At 39.1% G+C, this 19106-nt stretch overlaps 2 protein-coding genes across 2 annotated transcripts in view; one reads left to right on the top strand and one right to left on the bottom strand.

The window, feature by feature from the left end:
• LOC114526891 overlaps nt 1-14072 on the top strand; it is a 26393-nt gene extending 12321 nt beyond the window's left edge. The window contains exons 3-21 of the mRNA XM_028548425.1: nt 85-3684; nt 3928-4479; nt 5498-5871; nt 6083-6356; nt 6460-6846; nt 7049-7429; nt 7578-7700; nt 7845-9809; nt 9906-10304; nt 10485-10607; nt 10914-11036; nt 11144-11266; nt 11405-11461; nt 11538-11793; nt 12091-12239; nt 12397-12522; nt 12810-12932; nt 13139-13329; nt 13832-14072. Coding sequence (XP_028404226.1) covers nt 85-3684; nt 3928-4479; nt 5498-5871; nt 6083-6356; nt 6460-6846; nt 7049-7429; nt 7578-7700; nt 7845-9809; nt 9906-10304; nt 10485-10607; nt 10914-11036; nt 11144-11266; nt 11405-11461; nt 11538-11793; nt 12091-12239; nt 12397-12522; nt 12810-12932; nt 13139-13329; nt 13832-13867 — 9362 coding nt within the window. The 3' untranslated portion in view covers nt 13868-14072. The remainder of the gene's footprint in view (nt 1-84; nt 3685-3927; nt 4480-5497; nt 5872-6082; nt 6357-6459; nt 6847-7048; nt 7430-7577; nt 7701-7844; nt 9810-9905; nt 10305-10484; nt 10608-10913; nt 11037-11143; nt 11267-11404; nt 11462-11537; nt 11794-12090; nt 12240-12396; nt 12523-12809; nt 12933-13138; nt 13330-13831) is intronic.
• Nucleotides 14066-19106, bottom strand: LOC114526893. The gene is made up of 14 exons (XM_028548427.1): nt 18716-19106; nt 18043-18136; nt 17727-17877; nt 17499-17623; nt 17149-17357; nt 16744-16933; nt 16518-16615; nt 16354-16426; nt 15877-16101; nt 15737-15775; nt 15394-15528; nt 15139-15202; nt 14639-14851; nt 14066-14529 (listed from the first exon to the last, which is right to left on the bottom strand). The coding sequence occupies exons 2-14, from the start codon at nt 18112-18114 to the stop codon at nt 14357-14359; spliced, it is 1767 nt and encodes a 588-aa protein (XP_028404228.1). The 5' UTR covers nt 18115-18136; nt 18716-19106; the 3' UTR covers nt 14066-14356.

The raw sequence follows: 19106 nt of genomic DNA, 5'->3' as shown, positions 1-19106 counted from the left end.
CTTCATTCTAGGAAATTTACGAAGCAAATAATGTGCAACTTGCATGAAACTCAAACACCTATCATGTGCTTCTTTTTATTTTAGGTAGCGGAAATCAGTTTTTATCAACGGATACAGGAGGACAGAGCTCGGATGTTCCATATAAACATCAAGGAATGGAACGGACTGCGCCATCCTGGAAAGCTACTTACGATGTCTCAAGGGATAGAGACATAAACATTAAGCCTAGCCAGGCATCCCGCAGGCCTTTAGGGATGTCGACTGATGTCGACCCTCCCTCGTGCCTGCACAACCCGATTTCTTACAATGTTACGCTACGTCAAGGTTTGAGATCGGGTCAGTTTAAAGATCAGGGGAGGGTCGACAACTTCGACACCTGCTTTCGCCATTGTTGTCATGACGACGAATGCAATTTGGTATTCATGATGCGTAATTATTGCTACCTGATTTCGTGTTACGACCATGACTCGTGCGCATTGAAGCCATTGCTTTCAACATCCGACATGGAAATAGCAGTCGCATTTGTCTACAAGGAAGATACCAATAAGCTAATGAAATGGGATAAAGCTTCCATGAATCACATGTCTTCTCTCCCCGTGCCCTACCAAAAAAACGAAGGGTTTAGAAATATACCAAATTTCGTCACTGACAACCAGCCAAGTTCTCGAAGTTCGGATCGTAATCCAAATATCGAGTCACCTTATCAAGAATTGAAACCGATAAACCCAGATCCACCTCATTTATATGAAGCTGAGAGAGAACCAATTCGAAATTTTGAGAACCCTCGACCTTCAAATAAACTTATTCGTACCAGATCATTTTCCAATTCCATCCCACCTGCCCGCGATTTCACCCCCGATGTTAATGCCCCACCCTATGAAAGTCATTCTTTGACTTGCACGCCAGGATCTGATCGGTACTTCACAACACTCCGTGGTGGACTGAATCCTGGTTATTTCATAGACATCGGGCTGGTATCCAGCATGGAAGTGTGCAAACAGTACTGCTGTCGGAAATCGGATTGTGATGTTGCAATGATGCAGCAAGAACGATGTTATTTGGTCACTTGTCCCCGCAGGGAGCTGTGTGAGGACGTTAAAACAAGTACATCATCAGAGAACACGCGCATCTCTCATATTTTCCGCGAAGAAAGGTCTAGCGTGGCCGAAGAGGATGTGAATCCGGGTCGGAATGAAGCGCTTGATGGCAGAATCCATGATAACTGGGATAGCAATGGTATTGGAGACATCCGTGACGACATACGTGGTGGTAGAAAAGGTAATAAGGATATGTATGGTTTCAGTGCTATTCATGATGGTTTTGTTGGCGATGGTTTCAATGGCGATGTAAATACTGATGGTAGGGATGATTTCAGAGCTACTCGTGAGGGTATTGGCAGCATTCGGGTTGCTAATGGTGGTATCCGTGATGATGCTGATACCCGCGTTGGGGAAGGTATTGTTAGGGATATCGACGGTGTTCGAGGTAATAATCGGGCGGTTCTTGGAAGGGAAGGTGTGCGCAGTAATATTGAAATTCAGGGTGACAACCTGGTTGACCGGGAGGATGAAGACCCTTTAAAAAAATCGAGAATATACTTGGAGAGAAAGGATACCATACCTAACGGGTATAGAGGCAACGAAATACCCTCTGGTTCTTCTCGTAACGATCATGGCAGCGAAGAAGAGGTGGACCTTTTGCGAGATGCAATTGCTGACATTGAAAAGAAGAAGCATTTAGGAAATGAAGATGAGTCATATGAATTGCGAAGCACGTCCGACATTCCTACTCCTACGGCGCAGAGCGAAACAGATCTTGAAAAACTCATAGATAAAGGCAGGCAAGGGCCTCTGATATTTGACGATAGCGCAGGAAAACGACAGCATAACCAGCAAAGAGAAGGGCTTGGGGACATGGCTTCTGATATATTATCAAACATTTTACAGCACAGGACGCATGACACAATTGAGTCCATTTGGTCTCATGATAAAGACCCTTTGCAGAATGAGATCAGTAGAGCAAAAGAAATTAACACTCCGGAGAAGATTGAGAAAGAACTGCATCAAACGGGGAGTCACGATGTTTTTCAGTCACAAAACCACATCACCGATAACCTTAGGGGAGAGAGTGTATCTCAAGGGGATCATGGTAGTATTACTGGGAATAGTGGCAGTAATCTTGGTAGTCAGGGTACACCTAATGATTATCCTAGTACTGGCAGTACCCTAGATGATCAATCTAAACTTATAGAAACATTGTATAATCTTGTAAAACAAAACATTAAAGCTCCAAATCCGAATAACCAGGGAAGCTCGCATGAACAAGACACAGCTATTAATGACTTACCCAAGGAAAAGCAAAATTCTGAATCACATTCCCGTCCCCACCAAGAGGCTAGTAGCCACAAGATCAATGTTATAGACAATCAGCAAAAATACCCAAACGATGGGGAGGATGATTATTCTAATTATCTCGACCAAGATTACGTAAGCAGGAATCCCAACAATGCTCACATTAAGGACAGTCATCCTAAGAAGTTTGCAACTCAGCTCGGGCACAAAAATCGGCCTAAATTGAGGGAGGATGGGGATAATTTCGATTACAAGGACTACGATGATGCTAATGTTATTGAAGATGAGCTAGCTGACCTGGACACACCAAAATATGAGAATGAGGGTAGTGAAACTGACGAGATTCGTGAAAATTCCGATCAAAAATCGCATAATATGCAAAATGCAGGACATGGGGTGGGAAAAAAGGTCCTGGACCAAGATCTTGATTTCATCTCTGATAATCTGAATGACGTGGGCATACAAAATGAAAATGAATATGGAGAAAATGACGAAATAAATGACGATAATGTCTCCGAATATGACGATGGTGTTCAGGATTATGAACCAAACATGGACTACTACAGCACTTTGGGAGTAAAACGCAAGCTACTTCATTCCCACCCAACGAAATTGAGTTCACATTCTCCCGGAATGCATAGGAACCAATACCGAAAAAGGCTAGATTATGCTCGCCTAGATTCAAAGGGAAAGCCTAGCATTTTGTGGAATAATGGCCGCTTCCTAAGTCCACATTCTGAGCGTGGAAACCCTTTGGCTTTTCGCGAGGAAAAACAGCCTTTAGGCCAGGAAAATGAGAACTTGGTTATGGGAGAGCTAGAGAAGATTGAAGACGAGATTGCTGACATAAAAAGTCCGCCAAAGGCACAAAGTATATCTGAACATGAGATCCTTAAACCAGAAAACTCAACAACATCTAAAATAGAATCCAAAAGTGGTGACCAAAATAAGCAAAGCATTGTTGATATTTTGGCTGGTTTAAAGGATGTGAGCAAACTAGGTTTTGAAACGAAAGGTAAAAAGTTAAACCAAACTGACGGATTACACGCTGTTAAATCCGAAGATGATATGATTTTAAAGAAGCTAAACGAAATAAAAACCCAAATCAGGAATATCTCAAAGCCGAAAAAGCAAGAGGATTCAAAAAAGAGTAAAGATCCTTCCAAGATGGACGACATTGGCGACGAGATTAGTGAACTCCTCGGAGAAGACTGGCTCCTAGACAAACGCTCACATATACCAAGACCTACAGTTAAACATGAATTACAAGGCGTTGGTTGGCGAAATAGTTTTATTAATCCTCGGTCGCATAGCGTGAAGGTAAAAAACATAGGTAAGTGACCATTTCTAATCCCAGGGATGGAGAGGCCCGCTGTATATTTGCTGGTTTGTAATCGGATCGATGTGTAAAAGCTTAGCTTAACACCATTAATGAACTATGAAAGTCTGAAATATTAACTTTTGTCTCGTTAAGAAACAAAGTTTTATGTTTATCTTTACTTTTTACTACACTTCAGAAGGGCGTCTAAAGTACAAAATGTACTTACTTTGAAGTTTAATTTTCTTTTTACTTCAGTGGATCAAAACCTTCCTAATCTTGGACGAGAAGTTGTGGCGCCTCCAACACGCCACCAGCTATCAAATGGCAAACAACAATATATATCTACCACACCCAAGATGCCGGAACTAGAGTCCCCCTTGCCTACCCTAACTCCACACCACGATCGACTGGCAGAGAAAAGTGCGATACCTCAACCAAAGCAAGCGTTACTCAAAACCTCAAAGTTGGACCCGTCAACCATTGGTAATCTTATGTCTCCGGTCGGCAAATCAAAAATCCACACCAAATCAACTGGGTACCGTTTTTCTCATACAAAGAATGGAGGAACGCCAAACACCCCACAGAATCCATTCATTCCATTTTCAAACGAAAGAGATGATATATTGTCAAGATATTCTTCTTTAAGAAAGATGCACCACGATGCTATGTCCGGAGGAAAGGCTAAAGACAGGCAACTGAAGGCAGTTATTCCATCGCCAGCGGATCCTGCCGAAGAGCAACCGAGCTTTCAAGATATCCATGATATGATAGAGTTTAACAAAAAACGAAAAGAGTACTCTAAAAAAGGTAAAGTGAAGTTTTTTGTTTCATAAATTACCAATGAATGGTGAATGCATTATAAGACTCAATGTTTATGAATACCGAGGAATATTCAATATTTTTTTGTTTGAGGAGCTTTTATGCCGTAATATTTCTTGTCTACATTCTGTGACAAATTCTTCACCTTTTTACTTTTACAAAACGATTTCTCCACGGGATCTGTGAAATATACCACAAGTGGTTAATAAACAAAATGGGGCTTGATTTTGAGATAGAGAAAGGTGAATTACCCTTATGCCTGCCAATGTAAACTAGTCATTAGATTAAGGGAGTTTGAGCATATTTAGTTTTAAAAATCGTCAAAAAAAGGTAATATAGAGTCATCACTTCACGAGAAGGAAAACAATTTCAATTAAACGGCCACGCTGCAGTTTCCGATAACCAAGTTATTCAACTGCCAAATCGCGCGAACGGAATCTATGGATTTCCTGGAATCCCTGGAACGGATTTCGAAACCACTGCTGGTTTTCTTACAGCTGGTCGCTGGTGGGCAAGACATGTACGGCTTTTTTGGGTAGCATAACATTGTAAGAGATCAGTTTCGTGAACTCTTGCATGTTATGCTCTCCATCGATGTCGGTTTTACATTGATCAGAAAATTGACTTGGATCTACAGAAGCAAAAAATCGCAGAAAAGGGAGAAGCTGTTCAACGTGGAGGGATTGTTCACAACGAAGTCAAAAGCTGTTACGTTTAAAATGTGTGGAAATTTTCTATTCTGCCACAGAAATGGTTGGTTGGGACCAATTCAGCTATATGAAAGATACTGGCAATTGTTTTCGCCCCGTTTGACATTCACAATTCTAAGTTGGCCCTAAAAAAGTAGATTTTTAGTCAAAGTTTAGCCACGGAGACTTCGCTAGGACAATCAAGGTTGAAGAATCTGACAGACCTGACAAAACTTTCCAATTTTTACAGCCCAAGTTCATGTATGAAACATTTCGACAAGTCCCCTTACGATTTTTAAATTCCTTATCACACACAGGTAAAATTCCCAATCTTCTGGTCCACCTGAGCTTTGAAAACACATCTGGTCTGACTGTCATGGACGACTCGGGCACAGGCCACGACGGGGAAATTTCAGGCGCCATTTTGATTCGCCCATTCCGAGGAAAATGCGGCTCAATTGCCAACTTTAATGGCGGGAAAATACTCTTCAATCCCAAAACATTTCGCACAAAACCACGCAAGGCGATAACGGTTGCTCTCTGGGTAAAACTTGACAAATTTACAGATAGTATCTCGTTGTTCAGTGTGCAAAGAAGTCCTTCCGGACAAGGAGGCAAAATTGATTTGCGGGTCTCTGCTAACCATGTTTGGTGGGCTCACGTCGATGAAAACCGAAAGTTAATTTTCGACGTAAGTAAAAAATACAGGTATCATACGGCTTATTTTTTATTTATATGATGAATAGTGATCACAAGTTACACAGCCAGTACACAGATGTCAACATTCTTCATAATGCGGATTTCTTTTATAATTGTCAACAGTTTTCAATTTGGCTTCAACCCGCTGTTATTCGTAGTATACTGTGCTGTTCTTACCATTGCTTAATCCTATTTCATTCCAGTCTACAACAAGATCCTCGTTGATAAGTGCTGGACATTGGGCTCACATCGCAGCGACGTACGATGCCGAGGTTCATTCAGTAAAAATCCTGGTGAATGGTCGACTGGTTAACGAAGATGAGGCAAGCGGGTTGATATCACAAAAGTGGCTAGGTGACGTAGGAATCGGTCTGCTGAATAGTCTCCATGGCAACGTTGACGAATTCTATTTATACGACCGGGCTTTGACCACCCCGGAGATTAGCCGATTACGACATAAGTGTCACACTCTTTTGGGTAAGAATTTTTCAAATACTGTTAATCTAAAATCAAAAGCTTCGTTTGCATGCACGAGGAATAGTTAAGGTATATCTCTGACCATATTTTTGACTTCCTTTAGTATCAAAAAAGAAAAACGCAGATTCAGTAACCAATTCATTGAAACAATCGACCATTACAACGGGCAATACAACACCCTCATCTCATCACAAAACCACTCATTCGATCACACCCAACACGTGCTCGCAAGGTACCTTTCACGTGAACAGCACCTTACAGGGTGGTCGAAATGCAGGAAGATTTGACTTCAAAGGGAAGGTGAAGAATGTATTGCAATGTGTCACAAAATGTTGCAATGTGAAAGACTGTGATTTAGCATATCTTGACATGGGAGGCTCCTGTTATGCCGTACACTGTAAAAGAAAGGGACTTTGTAAGGCGGTTCCCGCAATTGGAGGGGAATCGTCAAGCGTGTTCTTTGTTTCCAGAGAGAAACACCTAACCGAAGGTAAACATCTTCTCAATGTAGCCATTGAATTTTTAAATTTTGTTGGAAATATCCATCCAGTCCTATTTATCAGATAGTGAGCTTTCACCTAAAGTTGCTACTTGTTTGGTAGACATGAATAACACTTTTTGTTCTTGACTCTGGATAAGTTCAGAATTTCATTCTGTCACAATTATACAATTATTCTTTAAATCCCCTACAGCAAAAGCACAATCAAAAAAGAAACATACGACAAATCTTACTTCTACGATTGAAAGAAAGAGCAATAAAACTGCCAATCATATCGCTCCATTTGCTCAAGAAACATCGATTCTTAACAACGAGGCAAATTTGGAAGAATGCAAAGGCGAAACGGTGTTTTACAACGTAGAACTAAAAGGAGGTCTGACTGCAAACAGTTTTAGACGATACCAACACGTTTCATCCATGGAGTCTTGTTTAGGTTATTGCTGTGATTTGAGTGACTGTGATCTGGCATTTGTCAAAGATGGCGACTGTTTTGCCATTCATTGCAGTACACGTGATATGTGCAAAGTCGTAGACGGCGTTGGGAAACTGGCACGAGTATGGCGACAGACATCAGGTACAATAAATGGATTTTGTTAAGTAAAAATTGTAATAAGTGAATGTTATAAGCACGATTGAAAAAAAAAACATACAAGTAATGAAACTCCTATTAATGTGGAGTTCTAAAAATCGAGATTAACATGAATCTTATATCCGCTCTCAAGGCACCAATACGACTGCGGGTTACAAAGGAAAAGCGCTCGTTCTATATTTTGGTTTTCACGATGTTTCCAAAAATATCGTCCATGATGGCTCTGGTAGCAACAACGACGGAAAACTAAGTAAAGGTGAGTACTGTATAAAGTGAATAAAAGGTTATATTCATTGCTTATTACCTGCTGTTTCTAATCTCTTAATCAAACTTTCATAATTATGAAACCAAATTTTTAGAATCAAAGAGACTAGAAGTACACTTTTTCTTTTCGTCCAAGGTGATCAGATTATGGCATACAGCAGACACGGTCCTGGACTGGATCTAACAGAAGGTGGCGTGTTTCTAAAGGGATTTTCCTTTAAAGGTAAACCTAAACAAGGCATCTCTATTGCGACATGGATAAAGCTGTCTGCTATCGAAGGAACTCATGATATATTTACAAGTACAAGCAGCAAACTACGTCTTAGTAAAACTTTTTACCAGCTGAGACTCCAAGATGGCCGTATTCTTTGGGCGCACGAGAACGAAATTGGTAAAAATGTGTTCATGGTCGTTTCACCTCTTGTGATTGGTCCAAATATTTGGTGTCACGTGGTTGTGACGTACGATTCGATTTCGGAGAAAGCGAAAGTATTGGTTAACGGCAAAGTTGAGGCCGTCGGTCAAGGTCATGGAAAACTTTCTGGCCAGTTAGGTGACATGACGTATTTCGGTTCCGATCGGAAGGGAACTCCATTCAATGGCTTTCTGGATGAAATATATATTTTCAAGCGACCGTTGCGTAATTCTGAAGTTCAACAGTATTTGTTCAACATGGATTCTAGGAATTATAGTTTGAATACTGCATCCAAAGTTCGACAGTCGCATAATGGGAAAGATTATGGGGCTTTAACAACAAAAGGGCGCTACAAAAGTGTTGTGAAGTTGAAGATTTCTGATCATCCGATAAATACATCGGTCGGCATGAATACTACCGGTGAAAACTTTGATGGTAAACCTCAGAACTCATCCAAAGTTCATGCTGGACAAAAACTACAAAGCAAAACCTCTCCATCACAACGAAACGACACCAAATCCCAAAGCTTGTTTTCTGAGTTGCAAGCGGCCACTGGGGCGAATTTTGCTGAGCTTTCGTGTTCTGTTAACGGAACAGTCTACGAGAAACGGACCTTTCGTGGTGGATTGAATTCAGGAAGATTCTTCAAAATAGCTGATATAAGTAATATGACAAGCTGTATTAGCCAGTGCTGTAAAAAAAGAGTCTGCGATGCTGCAATTATGAAAGGAAGGACTTGTTTTGCTTTAACATGTCGAAGTAAAGATCTGTGCGAGCTTCGTCCAGCAAAACTACCCACTTTTGACTTAAAAATCGCTTTTGTCAAACGGACTCCGAAAACAGACCAATCAGATAAAGGCGTTTCATCATCTGGTAGAGTAGTTGGCCAATCGGATCTGAGGGTAATGTTGCCTAGCAACGAAACGTGTATGCCTGGCATGAGAGTTGCGAATGTTACCATCAACGCGGGTGTGGGAGCTGGGCAGGTTGTCCAATACAGAAACATTAGTAAAATAGACGAATGTGTATCACAATGCTGTTCACAACCCAAATGCAACACCGCTTTTCTCGTGCAAGATACATGCTATGTCATAGCTTGTGTTATTAAAGACTTTTGCAAGCTAAGACCACCACCGAGTGCAAACTTTTCATCCGAAGTCGTTTATGTCAACAGAAGCGGCGTAATGTTATTTAGTGATCCTCAAAATGCCTTGATGTCGCCAGCTAAAGATATCGTTCATACTAATCATGATGCAATGTTGGGTCTAAACGAATCCGATATTTCAACTATTCTGCAGAAAATTAGCCTGAACGTGTCACAAAGCCACGAAAAGGCTGAAAAATCCGGCAGAAAAGAGCACAAAGGAGCAGAAAAAGAGAGGATTTCGCAAAGGCTGAGGAAGACCACTGAAAACGTAACACAATGTCGTGTAGATTCGATCAAAACCGATGTTCAACTGGCAGGCGAGTTGAGCGCAGGGGAGTTTGTGGATCATGGTGTTGTCAGAGGGATAAAGTCGTGTATAATCAAGTGCTGCAATGATCCGCAGTGCAACCTGACGTACATGATCGGAAAGAAATGCTTTGCGGTTCGATGCCATAGTGCTAAACTTTGCAAGACAGTCCCTGCTTTACCTTTGTCAGTGAGTCCTACCATCGCACATATTCGCCAGGAAAAGTTGAAAAGTGAGTTTTAACAAAGTCCTACTTACGTTCTCTGAGAATTTTCTTTTGGCAATCTTTGTGCCAATTTGGAAAATCAAATTTAATTCGTTTTTTTAGTGTCTTATTATGTCAAGCCGGGACAGAGAGACCGGCACAAAGGCCGGCCACGTTTGAAAAACTTGCTACACGCTTGGAGGCAACTTCAGCACTACAAAAAGGTAAAGAAAAAACGATTGAAGATGGCTCGTCATAAATCGAGGCATAAAACAAGCCATAAAGAGGACCAGAAAGCAAGACACGAGGAAAAACAGAAGCATCGACTCGAAGCAACAAAGATTAGAAGTAAGGGACAAGTTTTGAAAGACGGTAAACATCTTCACCTCCATCACCATCGAAAAATTATCAACAGAAATGGAACAAGGCACGACCATGCTATGCAGAAAAACCGAAGCCACGAGATTAAAAGTAAAGAGAAAGCTGTTTCTGTTCATGGCAATAACATAATAATTAAAAAAGGTAGCTATTTAATGTTTTTTATACCTAGCACAATAACATCACATCTATATCTATCTAATCTATCTAAATTCAACCGATACAAAACGACATAGTACTGAACATGTATGCTATTCTGTACGCTGGCGAAACAATGATCAATTCCGTCAGAATAAATCATCAAGAAACCGTATTTTATTACAGCACATTTCCACTGTCCGAGAAAGTTTGGCTGCCAACACAGTTGCATTTACATACCAGATATTGGCTATCAGTGCACATGCCCGGCTGGACAAATCCTGGCATTCGATGGAAAACATTGTATTAGTAAGTCTCCGTGGAAACAATGAAAAACAAACGTATCACTTCATAAATCGCCTTATGAATTGCAAAACAGTTTATAACTGCTAAAGTTTTTAATTTAGTTTGAGACACAGTAGTTTCTCTTAACAATTACATACACTACGCAACCATGTTTACTTTTCAATGTTTGTATAATTGGGAATACGAACAGAACCGTTGAAAGTTTGCTGGGATCGGTACTTTTCTGGCCATAACCCGAGAGGCATATGGATGTATTACGTTCGTACTTTATGGGTACCTGATCATTATTTTTGACTGTTTTATCTGTAGAAAAAAATACCTGCGTCTTTGGCTGGCATCGTTGCCAACAAGTGTGTATACAGTTACGGAACAAATTCCGATGTGATTGTGATACAGGTTATACTCTAAATAAAGATCGCCGACATTGCGATGGTAAGTAAACATTAATACTCAAGTACATAGCCAAGTTTGGTTTACATTTCGTAATAATAAAGATGTTGTGAGCTTTGTATTGGAAGAATAAAATACTTTATTTCTAGATATAGACGAATGTTTACTGGGAATAGGAAAATGCAGTCAGCACTGCCAAAATTTGCCAGGAAGTTACTCATGCAGTTGCAAGAAAGGATTTTCACTCAAAGCGGATAAAAAGACCTGCGAAAGTATGACAATATGTATCTATTCACAGCGTTTTTGCTGTTTTCATCTCACCATTTAAGAGACCTCTTAGCTGCTGTACGTGTCCCTTAATCATTCTTTGTTGAGAGGTAGTGTGATATGTTATTGTTTTATCGTTCTAGATAATCACGTGCACTCCCCAACTACCAAGAGCCATTTGAATAGAGATGTATTGACAGGTACGTTATCATGATATTAAAGCGGTTATAGTAAAAATTTTCAAATATTTAAACAATGTGTTTCCAATACTTTCAGCCCCAGTAGAAGTTGCGGTTCAGTTTTCGGAAATGAAAGTCCTTCAAGGAAAAGATGCAATGTTGAACTGCCGGGCACGCGGCATACCTGCGCCAACGATAAAGTGGGCCTGCGGAGAGGATGGTGCTCTTCCACTTCCAACGGATTCACGGATGAAGATAACTCCACAGAGTTCTCTTCTCATCGAGGCTACGAACATCAGTGACAGTGGAACATATTATTGTATTGCGTCCAATGTTATGGAGAGTAAATCCAGGTTTGTAGAGATGTGTGCTTTACTAAAGTCATCACTTTCATTGGTTGTTTTTGTGAGAGAATACTTATATCTCAGATAAAATTCATGCCAGAAGTCTGTATATTGTGGTATATTTCCATGACTTTCTCTGGCTACGTGGAAAGACAGTATATATTGCCTTCTTCCTGAATTTCTGCAGCCTTACCTAACAATATCTTCTACTTATTATTTTGCTATGCAAAAACTCTTGTTTCAGATTTACATAAACTTGCAAAAGTGTATTTCTGAGCATTATAAAATTGTTTTTATTGAATTTAGGTCGGTGAAGTTGGACATTATAGATGATGACGAATGTCAAAGAAAGAAGAATCCTGTCTGTCAGCACAAATGTGTCAATACCAAAGGAAGCTATCGATGTTCTTGTCACCATGGTTACAGATTGCGTAACGATTCTCATAGTTGTGAAGGTATTGTGTTGCATTCAAATACACGTAGCAAAAAGACATTTCCTGTCTTAAATTCGCCCCTTTCTTTATACTCATTTTGTTATCATTTTGCCTCATCTCCTCTCGTGATTGACTCAAAAGTCAAAACAAGTTGGGCGTAAACTACTTTTTTTCCCAGACATAGATGAATGCAGCATTTCCAATCACACGTGTTCCCACACATGCAACAACACGATGGGTAGTTTCATGTGTTCATGTCCTGCTGGGTACCATCTTATCCATGATGGTCATCACGAGTGCACAGGTAACCACACGTTTGTGCAAAAAATTAAAAACTGCCTACAGTGACTTCGATATTCCGATACTCCTTTTTCCTTGGAAGCCAAGTTTTTTTAAATGCACGCAAATCTTACCTTTAAATGGTTCATCAACATTTTCGCAGGGCTACATGTCATATGGCTATGTTTTTCAATTGCACTTCCTATATTATCTGAACCTTTTCTTACTTAAGATTTCTTTATTAACGTATCCATTAAATGTTAAGGAAGATGAAGTTGAAGATGATAAACTCTCTTCTTAACTCCATTTTAGACATAGATGAATGTAATACATCCGCACACAATTGCTCTCAACTGTGTCGAAATACCGAAGGAGGTTATCAATGCTTGTGTGTAGAAGGTTACCAACTGGCATTGGACAATACGACTTGTCGATGTAATTCAATAATATTTACTTATTGTTGTTTATCTTATACTAAAATAGTACAATTTTATCTCCATTTTTCAATATACTAGTGGTAAACGTTGATTGCTAGTTTTATAAATAAAACAAAGGTATACAAATGAGTTGAAGCAGCATCATTGTAAGAACTGATAGGCAATGTATCCACTAATAAAGCATTCCTTTTTGCATGTCTCTAGCGGTTGCATCGTCTGCAAAAAAGGTTCAACACGCATCGATGACAAAAGCGATTGGTGCTCTGGTTTCAGTCCTTGCAGTTAGCATTCTCTCTATGGTTGCAATCGCAATGCTTCTTGGTGGCTTTTATAAGGGAAAAAGAAGGGTTGATTTGGACGAGCAAAGTCATGGGGACGAGAATACAGTCAAACCGGTAAGTACCTGCCGTGATGACTAGCTTATTTTATCAAGACTTTGCGAGACAAAGAATAGAAGAAGAAGGTAGCAAAATCATGAAAGTGCTATTTAAAACACCCACGCAATGTGTGGTATCCTTTTGTGGTAGAATTACACCATCGGGTGTGAAACTACTCTTTGATGTGTATCATCACCCTGATTCTGGGTTGAAGACAATAATTTGGTGTAAATTCACACCCATTCATATCAGATGTTTTTAAAACATACGTTATTTTTCCATATTAAACGCAACTTCAGTGTGAATGAATTTCGTTTTCACATGAGAAACAACACTAATAACTCTCTGGCGGCTCCTTCCCAGTTGGAGGAATACCGTATAATGAAAATCATCACTGCGTTAGCTCAATAAACCATTTCGAGCTAGATTTAAACGCAGTAAACTTAACCTTCTTAAAGTATTGATAAACTTAAATTACTAAAATAAGTTTTCATATAAAGTCTGTTGCATTATTTGACAGGGAGATAAAACCGTTCTTTTTACCTGGTTGGAGTAAAAGATGAGCGAAAACTAAACAAGGAAATTAAAAACATTAAGTTAATATTAAATTTAGCAGTTAAAGTTTGTAATATTTTAATATTTTGTTACTCAATACTGAATAACTCGAACTAACTTTTGTACTAAGAAGTAATAAAAATAAAATTTAAAAAATTATATTTCAAAGTTATGAAGACATGTTACACAAATTATGCACTGAAAACAAGTAGATACATTACAATTTTAGAAAAGTTTTTATTTAATAAAAATATATTTGTAAAATGATGTTTCTCACTTCTAAATGTGTCCTTAAGTAACCAATACAATGAATTAATCCTATACGAGTTACAATCATTATAAATCATATATATTCATGCAATTACACTAAAAAAGAATAGTTCATCATCTTTTGAAATTATTTTATCGGTGGTTGAAATTATTTGTTTCTTAATCTTCATGCCAAGTGAAACAGGAATTGCATTTCCCACGTTAAACCGCTGTCTCTTAGTCAAAAAGTACCGCAATACCTCGCTCTACATCGAGACGGGGGGGAAAGTTTGTAAACAAAATAACCTCCACAGTTGAGCACTTCGATATCATCTGACCAGACACAGCAATTGGAACCATGGCTAAAACAGACACTACGCGTGACTTTTCCATCAGATATTGTTGGATGATCGCCTGTGGAAAGAACGTATATTAACCTAAACATTCTTCTGTGCCATAATGCATTAGATATAATACTTACGAAAATCAGGATGATTTCAGAAAGTCTAGAAAAATTTCATACCTCTCATCCAACCGGCAAAATCGCCTAAGCATCTATGTTCACCAACACATGTTGTTGGCATTTTTACGCCAGCACCTCCTCCAAACCTGTGCCATCCAGTGGAAAGAGTATTGTCGCACTTAAGAGAGCCGTAATTGGGCGCAGTTGTGAGATGATTTCTGTTCCTGCTGTTTTCTGTCAGCCATGTGTATGCAGAGCACTCCGGGTAATGAACTGAAAAATATTGAATACGCAATGTTGGTCATTTGTTCGTTAAAACAAAGTCAAGAATTTTGTCCTTTACAAAGAAAAGACACAAACGACGACCATACAGCCATGAGGTCTGCTATTCTTTAAGATTTGTTGTCTGGCTTTGACCAGGTGTTTTTCTTGTTAAAACGTGTGGAAGACACTGGAAAGGCAGTTGTAGAATATAAACATCTTCTCTCATTGAGAAAATTTTTATCTCTTAAATTTATATTTGCTGGCTGAAGAAAAATACTTTCCAATGATAAACGTACTAAATGGGAGGCTCTCGTTGATCTGTTTAATCATATTTTCCAATGTGCTAATTTTTCTGCTGACCTACAAATAGATGTTGAAATTGTGTTAAAATTTTAGATTTGATTATTAAAAAATTCTCGTTTCAAATAGATCTTAGAGATGGTCTGGCAATACACGTGGAGAAATTAGAAACAATTGACCTAGGACATATTTACGCGTTTGTTATTAGTGAGGTCTGATCGTACGCTCTGTCTAAGTCATTCTATAACTACCTCCGCCTCCTTAGCAAGCAAGCTCCATTCGTTCTTCGATCTTACATAAAGTTCTTGCTTGTCTTTGCGGTATTCCAATAGGCCATCGACAGCAGGGACCTTTTGTGCGACTGCAGAGTCGGGCACGACTACAATCTGAGTAGAAATATGTATCATTGAACTTGTAGGCAATGTTTTAAAATTTTGCACCCCGTCGCTGATTGGTATTATTTATGGTTCACTGTTGTTTTTCTTGTATTTGTTAAATGTAATCGGTTATTATAATCGTTACTTTGTGAACTACATATGTATATGTCGAATACAGTGAGTATTAGATATCCATACAAGCAAGGATTTTACTTACTCCGTCGTGTAGAAGAGGAAAGGCCTTGTCACAACGCCCCTGTGAAGTGAGAAATAAACAAAAATTTAACTGAAGGCATATAGAATATTAAACAATTACTGTAATCGCTCTAGTCAACTCGAGCTGTGGAACATAATTACCTCAACCGGGATAACACTGTGTCCAAGCAACTTATACGAAATCGATTTTCCATCAGCTCTTGTCACTTGATAATCCATACATTTTTTCCAGATTTTTTTGGGAAGACTGGTTCTGATCCAGAACCATGAAAACACGTTCTTTGAAACAGTACCTCCATTGATTGGTTTACAGTTCTGTGCGCAGTAATTTTTTGTTCCACCCACTGGACCGAAACATCCACAACACTGAAATATCATACAATCATGTATACAAACCATTTATATGAGAAAAAAATTAATCGTAGTTTAAATTAACACAAAGTTGAGTGCTAGCCCTATAAAAGCTTAGAAATGTTCTGAATTAATTTGACTATCAATACGATTCGTCGCTGCCTCGAAAAACCGCAAGGGCGACTAATTTTCACTTATATAACTTATATAAATAAGATAGAGGATATCTAACTCAAGATAGAAGTATAACCCAAGGTTAGTACTTACATGTCCGTTGTCACAGCCGACAAAGGCCGTGGCGTTTTTCTCCATGCCTGATATCACTTCAGTTTTGCTAAAACTATTTGGATGATTAATAGAAATAATCAAAGACCTTTGCTAGTGGTATATAGGTATGCGTGAAACTAACTTTTCCGAGGTTGAAGTAGTACCTGAAAGCCCCATAGGTATCCGTTTGGGCACTCCTTACAAGAGGATGATAGGCGAAGCCAAAGGGACATGGTTTTTGCAAACATGAGTTCATCATAGCCTAGAAGAAATCATCAGGATTATCAAAAATTGGTCATGAACACTAATCAAGCATTAAAATAGCTATAAGGCTTGCTCTTGAGACTGTAATTTGCAGTACAATTTAGCAAATCATAAATACAGGCATACCCATCCAAACTTTAGCAGGATATGATGAGCGAAACCGAATTTGGAGCATCTTAGCTTTGTAGTGACGATTTTTTCTGTCAGCAAGTCTTTGACATAAGCAATATTTCCAATCCCAGCTGATCTTTGGTCGCAACCATCACTTGTTGTCATCAGGTTCTTCAACGGACGTTTGGAATTCAATCTAAGTGACCTAGAGAGGAGGCAAACTTGACTACGATGATACTAAATTCAAACACAAAAGGAAAATAAGATACCAGAAAAAATATTAAGATTTCAACACAAGGGTAACTATTTATTAAAAATATTTCTGCACTGATCAATGTTGGAGATTCGAAAACAACATCTTTATTTACGTTCGCCAACAATGTCTGTTTTGAAGCCTAGCATTGCAATAAACACCCATACCAATGTGCCTTTGTTGACTTTAAATCTTCGCTTGTTGCCATTTGTACTCGAAAGTCCATGATTGGTGCATCTCCAAGCGAGCTCAACCAATGGGGTTCTCCGTATGGCGCAACAGGATTTCCATTGGATGCGACCGACCATGTTACTGAATCGTTTTGCCGTCCAACTAATATGAAGCCTCCCCCGTCCGTACTCATGTCGCACCACACCTTAATTACAAACATGAGGTTGTTTTCTATTACATCAGGAGGGAGGGCGGTTGTTTACAAAGGTATTCAACCTATAGCTACAGTTTGTGACAGAATTGGGCAGAATAGAATCGTTTGAGGTTTAAATTAACGTAAAATTACCTGGTAGTTATTTGGACTTTTTAAAGTAATCCAATAAAAGCCATCTCCTGCATTTTCACGTTTGTTCATAATGTCTGAACAATCGTAACCCGGGTTGAAGAATTCACCAACTGTGCTCTTTAATCCTTAATAAATAGCAATATGTCAGGGGAGAAACGAGCCAACCTATTTGACCATCTCTTACTGCCTCTTCAAAGCCAGCCGAAAAGATATCGTGTGTCTTCATACCATCTGTTGACTTCCACCGGTAACCATCCTTATTCTTGGTGCAAACAAGAATAACTTCATCGTCATCTCTATCTTTGACCAAAACTAAGCTTCCATGACTTGTGTCGTTACAAGGGCCTGGATCGTAGCCGCTTGAAACCGGAATACGTCGCTAAAAACAAAGAATCACTAATAACAGGATGTCTGAAACTTGGGGGACTATCGTCTGAACATATTAACCTCTGACCTACTGCTATACAAAGTATCGTGCTCACATGCATGCTCATATGTGACATATGTGACGTACGTTCAATTTGCTCGACAAAAAATGACATACCTGCTTCGGCTTTGCGCTACTTATAGTGACTACACTAAAGCAAATCGCTGTCAATATCCAATACCAATTCATAATGATTCGCAGTCAGAAAATGCTAAGGGAAAGAAAAGAACATCAACTAAAAAACGACTAAAAATACACCGAATTTCAATTGGTACTAAAGCTAACAAAGACTATACGTTTAGAGTATTAGGTTATTATTAATTAATATACAATCTTCGTGCATTGGCCTAAATCTACTCACGCGATTAGTCAAAATCAATCACGTGGTTTCTTGTTGCCTGGCGACGAATCATAGGAATCATAATTTATTCGCAATAACCCATGAAAATCGTAGTTTATTCAAAAATGACAGCCTGCAACGAAGCTTGGATCTTCAATGCAGCAATCAATTAACTCAGATTATATATTAGAAGTGTTAAAGACTTTATGTTCGTGTTTTGTTGACAAATAAACGCACTTGCTGACCATACAATGAACTCGGAATTTCAATATTACACTTGGCCTACGGTGTCATGCAATATTGAAATTTCTCATTCATTGCATGGTCAGCGCGTTCGTATATTTGTCAACAACACACTCACAACAGTCTCTAACCCTTAATTAACTGAGTCAACCTAACTCTGGCTGTTTGTTCACGATTTGGCGATAAATTTAACATAATAAATCTTACCGTAGAGTATGTTGTCTGTTCCGCTACAAAAACTTTACAAGTTGCGAATGCGGGCCAGTATTTTATGACGATGAACAAGTCAATAACAGGAAGTTTATTTGCTAGATTTGGGAGAAGTCTGAGGACGAGATTTGTCACCTCCTAGGCTCCTTTAATTACTTGGCAATTCTGTCCGTCCATGTCGTGTTAAGCTCTGCCTTCTATGGGCTTTTATGTAATAAAACACCCAGACCACAACTAGATTATCGTAATGTGCGTTAGCACAGATTTTGAAAGTTAATTGCACCGATCAAGGCCCAGGTTAGAGGATCGACTAAACGTTGGTTAATTTTCGCTTTTAATACTACAAATATTGCGCAAAAGAATAAAATTGAAAAGTTATAATAACCGA

Source organism: Dendronephthya gigantea, unplaced genomic scaffold (assembly GCF_004324835.1).
Source record: "Dendronephthya gigantea isolate DGI-Jeju-01 unplaced genomic scaffold, DenGig_1.0 000042F, whole genome shotgun sequence".
Classification (NCBI taxonomy): Eukaryota; Metazoa; Cnidaria; class Anthozoa; order Malacalcyonacea; family Nephtheidae; genus Dendronephthya; species Dendronephthya gigantea.
This window is presented reverse-complemented; position numbering and strand designations above follow the sequence as displayed.

What these genes read in the sequence shown, in the direction of transcription:
- LOC114526893 (XM_028548427.1), bottom strand. Translation starts at nt 18,114, where the DNA reads ATGAATTGGTATTGGATATTGACAGCGATTTGCTTTAGTGTAGTCACT. An exon ending in AAAGTCCAAATAACTACCAG is followed by an intron (nt 17,358 to 17,498) that starts GTAATTTTACGT and finishes TTTGTAATTAAG; the next exon opens with GTGTGGTGCGACATGAGTAC. An exon ending in CAACGAGAGCCTCCCATTTA is followed by an intron (nt 14,852 to 15,138) that starts GTACGTTTATCA and finishes AATATTTTTCAG; the next exon opens with TTCATTACCCGGAGTGCTCT.